The sequence below is a fragment of the Sinocyclocheilus grahami genome, unplaced genomic scaffold, assembly GCF_001515645.1.
Source record: "Sinocyclocheilus grahami isolate Dianchi unplaced genomic scaffold, SAMN03320097.WGS_v1.1 scaffold40.1, whole genome shotgun sequence".
Classification (NCBI taxonomy): domain Eukaryota; kingdom Metazoa; phylum Chordata; class Actinopteri; order Cypriniformes; family Cyprinidae; genus Sinocyclocheilus; species Sinocyclocheilus grahami.
In genome coordinates, this window is record NW_015505219.1 from 211,353 (window position 1) to 216,631 (window position 5,279).

At 37.2% G+C, this 5,279-nt stretch overlaps 1 protein-coding gene across 1 annotated transcript in view; it reads right to left on the reverse strand.

Moving 5' to 3' along the window:
* The window catches only part of LOC107582113 (neurexin-1a-like), a 189,466-nt gene extending 184,688 nt beyond the window's left edge, over positions 1 to 4,778 (reverse strand). Inside the window, exons 1-2 of the mRNA XM_016267851.1 lie at positions 4,731 to 4,778; positions 3,582 to 4,302 (exon numbers count right to left, since the gene is read on the reverse strand). Of these exons, the coding sequence (XP_016123337.1) occupies positions 3,582 to 4,302; positions 4,731 to 4,778 (769 nt within the window). The remainder of the gene's footprint in view (positions 1 to 3,581; positions 4,303 to 4,730) is intronic.
* Between the last annotated feature and the right edge of the window lie 501 nt (positions 4,779 to 5,279).

Consider the following 5,279-nt stretch of genomic DNA (forward strand, 5'->3'; position numbering starts at 1 on the left):
TGCTCAAAATGGCCACTGCTCTAAATGTAGTGAATAACAGGAGAGCACAAGGCATGCATGATATTAAGAAATTATGTATATTGTTGAAATAAAAAGATAATTTTCACAAGTAATAGATTTCTATCTTTATTTGATGTAACGGGGTTGAGTCGTTAAGCTTGACAACCACAATATCAATAAGTTATAGTTATAAAAGAAGGTGGGAACTTGCCTATGTCTGCCCACAATGTTGTTCAGAAGACTTATATGATGTCACTTCCTGTTAATGATGTCACATAAGGATCAGTTAATAATTTTTATTGGGGGATAATGATTTGTGTAACGGGGTTGAGGGGTTACTGAGGTACGGAACTAAATAATATGATTTTAATGAATAATCATGAATTTACTTAGAAAAAAAACATGACCAGCAAAAAAGCACAGATAGATATTTATGAGAATGGCAAATCGTACCGGTTTCGTGGAATGACTCAACTGCTCCATAAAAATAATTTATTGCGGCAACGTTTCGACCATCAGGTCTTCGTCAGGCACAAATTACGTAAACTGGTACAACTCTTTATAAGTAACAGGTGATCATTCTAATTAGACACATTCAATCACTGTGCAGGTACACTCCCACAAGGAGAGAGAGAGAGAGAGAGAGAGAGAGAAAACCCAAATTAAACTCGAATAAATACACAAATCAATGCAGGTAAAATACAAATCTTAAACTCGAATAAACTAACAAATCAATACAGATCAATAATCACTCAAAATATTCAAACAATACTGAAGACAGATGAAAAAATACACACAATCCTAATAAAAAGGCTTAATATCAAAATCTTCATTCAACCCAAAAGGTGACAACATATTTAGAGTATAAATCCAAAAGTCCAAATCCAAAACCCAGTAACGCGGGTGAGTAATGATCTAGAAGTTTTACCAACGTAAGCGAGACCACACGGACAACAAATAAGATAAATCACATGTGTAGATGAACAAGTAATTGTACGGCGTATCAGTATGTTACGACCAGTGTGTGGATGGCTGAAAAATGTACAGTTATATGTAAAAGTACACTGGGCACAATTGCCGCATCTATAATTACCAGGAGGAAGAGTAAGAGTGGCAGGTTTCACTACACTAGACGGGAACTCGGATCTTACAAGCATGCCACGCAGGTTACTTTGACGTTTAAAAACCAAACGGGGGCCATCCTTGAAAACATGAGACCATTTAGAATCACTAGAAATAATATGCCAATGCCTGTAAAGAAACTTACAAAATTCTGCACCTAATGCTGAATACCTAACCGAACAAATAGGGCTATTGCCTAGTTGTGTTTTATTGCTCGTAGCATGTAGGGACTGTGTTTGAGATGTATCATCAAATGTACTCTTAGCTTCTTCTATCCATTCCCTACGATAACCACGATGTGTGGTGGAGTGGTGTGGATTACTTGGTGGTACTTGGTTACTGTGGTGGTGTGGATGTTTTTATCAGCTGTTTGGACTCATTCTGACAGCACCTATTCAAGGCTCAAGTCTAGTTTATTTACAGAGCCCTTTCCACAACAAATTAGACCAAAGGACTATACAGTAAAAAATACAAATAATGATAAAAACAGAACAAAAAGACAAAAAAATAACAACAGAAAAAAATTAAAGATAGCAACATCAAAGAGAAAATAACAAAAAAATAAGACTTCCAAATTTCAACAATTAAAAGAAAGTACGTTTTCAAACAAGATTTAAAAATATCAATTGATGGTATACCTGGGATGTAACGATATCAAAATCTCACGATACGATAATATTGCAATATGAAGTCCATGATACAATATTTTAAAATGTATTTAAAAATTAAAAAAATTTATGAAGTAAATAAATAAATGAAGAATTTAAAAAAAAGACAATTTTGTACATTTTAAAGTTAAATTATTCTATGCACTTGGAGAGTTAAAAATTAAGAGCTCCAACCCATGTTCCTAAGACAACTTAAAAAGTGAGTGAATTGACTTGTACCTGAACTTTAAAGGGGACTCAACCTTCTTTTTATTTGTGATATACTGTCTCAGTCTAAATTACATTCACACTGGTTTTAGGAAGCCAAACAAATTAGAATATAATAATAACAACGATGACAGTAATAGCCATATATTGTAAATGCAACTGCACTGTAAAATAAATGAAAATTAATATTTCATAAGTATATTATTTTTGCTTTAAACTACAGTAGGGAAATTACAATACTCCTTTCTTAATATATTTTGAATTTGGACTGCATTTCAAACTGCTAGCTGTCAGCAATTCTTACTGCACTTTTAAGCTTTTATTTTGACAGGAACAGCAGTAGAGCTTTTATTTTGAAGGAAAACTCTAGTTTCATTGAAAACGTGCTTACAAAAATGTCTCACTACAAATCTAGTAAAATGCTGTAAATATCTGCCGCAATAATAAAGCCTAACTGGTGGCCGTTGCGTTCCGTGCGCTAAACTCACAACACATGCAATAAGCGAGTTCACTGCATTCATTGAGAATTAGTGAGGAGCCGTGCAGCTGCATTCTGGACCAATTGCAATTTTGAAATAAGAGATTGGCTTACTCCCAAATAAAGTGCATTACAATAATTCAAGCGCGAGTTATCATGACAGAAGTTCAGATTTAGTCACATTTACCTGGAGACGATTTTGCTCTAACCAGCACTTCACCTCCACAAGACGTAATAACAAAGATGAATGAGAAGTTAGTCCTCCAGGTTTAATAGGCAAATAAATATGAATATCATCGGCATGAAGATGATATGACATGCTGTTTTTTTTTTAAACAAGACCTAAGGGCAGCGAGAATCAGAGGTGGAAAGTACAGGTTCAGAAAGTAAACGTCCTCCTCAGTATTTTGTTCCAATCACCTGGATTTGCTAATTAGCACAGTTTTTCAGCCAGGAGGTAGAACTAATTAGTGAAATCAGCTGGCTGAGTTCATGTGTGGAATAAACATATGGCAGGACTTTTACTTTCTGACCCCTGGACTTTCCACCTCTGGCGAGAATAAAGAAAACAAAATAGGCCCCAAAACGGAGCCTTGAGGAACTCCACAGTTAATAGAAACAGCAGAGAATGGGAATTCCCCAACTGTCACTGAAAAGGATCTTTCCTTTAAATAAGAAGAAAACCATTTTAAAACAGTCCCTCTCAGACCCACAACATGTTCTAAGCACTCAATGAGAATATCATGATCTATTAAATCAAAAGCTGCACTAAGGTAGTGCATAACTAAAGCTCCTCGACCACCCAAATCCCCAATGAGTAACAATTCATTGGTAACCCGTATTGGTATTTTTACATTTCTAATTTTGGTAATTTTAATTCATTGCAGAGGATCCATTGATGAGCAAGTGATGGAATGCTACATTTCTCCAAATTTGTTCTCATCTACATCTTGGATGGCCTGAGGGTGAGCACATTTTCAGCTCATTTCAATTTTTGAGGGAACTCTTCCTTTTAAGGCAAAAATAGTCTAGGCTTGTTTATTGATTTGCAAATGACCTGCAGTGTTATCAATCACGTGCAATGTTGCTGAATCAAGATAGCTTACCTTCACCGCAGTCCTTTCCCTGATAGCCGGTTTCAGAGCAGTCACATGTAGGCTCATTATTGACAACACTGCATACACCTCCGTTTAAGCACATGTTGTGTGAGCCACAGAGGTCAGTGCTTACCCCGGCACTGTTAATGATGAAAGGCTCTGAATTGTTGACTTTCAAGTCTGTTATCCAGCCCATAAAGGCAGTGTGATCCTTCACAGTGTCCGATGTCAGCTGTAAAGACATCAGTCTTAGTTCTGGTGGAATCCCTCCTAAGAACAAGTGACTGAAGACAGTCATATCCCGTCTTTTGGACTTAACGTCATGCCACTTTATTTCTTTGTCAACGATGAGTGTAGTGTTTCTGAAGTTCCTCCTGATTGTGACTTCATGCCACTGGTTGTCACTGATGACAACATCTGAAAGTACGTAAGCAGGTTCAACACAGAAAATAGAAAAGCGTAGTCTGAGTTTCCCCTCTTGTATGTGCAGCTCGAGGAAATCGCAGAAGCCTTCATCATCAAAGTACACCAGAAGTCCCTTTAAATTCTTGGTTTTCATGCTGAAGCTCATCTCGCTCTCACAGCAAGCGTTCCACATGGGGAACGAGGCCCACTGTCCCTCTGCGCCAGTAAACCGGAGACTAGCTCCAGCTTCCACAGCACATACAACCAGTCCAATCCAGAGGAGATGGGCACCATGTCGCATTTGAAGAATCATAATGTAGTCAGGCTGAGTTTATAGTAATCTTAGTAAGATTTTGAATGGACAAAATATAATAGTGACCACAATTTCCAAATCGCATAAACCACCTGACAGTCTCTCTCAGGATGTTTCAACATCTATAGAGACCATTTCACAACTTTTCTCCTCATGTCACCAACCTTATTTTTGTTCTGCATTGAAATTTTTTCAGTTATCATCCACGCTTTGCCGTATCCACACTGTTCAGTGTCATCCATCATGTTACGTTTTGTCTGAAACTGTGGTTTTGACCATAAGTGTTTTAAAGGGTTAAATCCTCTTTCAGCAGAAGCAGGCAGCAGACGTCATCTCTGATCCCTCAACATACGGCCATTGACACTGGAGAAAAAACAAAAACTCAATAGCAGTTCATCTGACAATCGTTCTGACATCCTAAGGAAGAATCAGTTGCTTACAGAAGTGTTTCCCATCCCTGTTCCTGGAGGCAGACCAGTGGTACACATTTTGGATGTCTCCCTTATCTGACTCATCTCTTTCAGCTTTTGGAGTTGAATCAAGTGTTAAGGAATTAAAAAGAGTTAGAAAATGTGTAGTGGTGGCGTGCCTCCAGAAACAGGGTTGGGAAATACTGACTTACACAAATCCTAGTAGACAAACATGACTGATTTACTATTGCTTATAATACGTGACTGTGAGTGGCCTTCACTGCAGTACATGCTTTTTGTTTGCCAGGATTTGCATAAAAATGCACAGGTCAAGGCAAGTTGTCCCATTTACATCAAGGAATAGCATATTTATTTGTTGTCATTTCATGAATTACAATGTCTTTTGGCCAAAAAGGTTTGACATTTCTGTAGAACATTCTCTATTTTTTAAAATAATTAAATACCATAGTGTATTTTAAATACAGATATGTTGTAGAAGTAGGTTTTTCATGTCATACAAAGATAATTTTACTGTCAATAACCCCCTCCCAGAGTGTGACAACATGCCCCACTACAGGT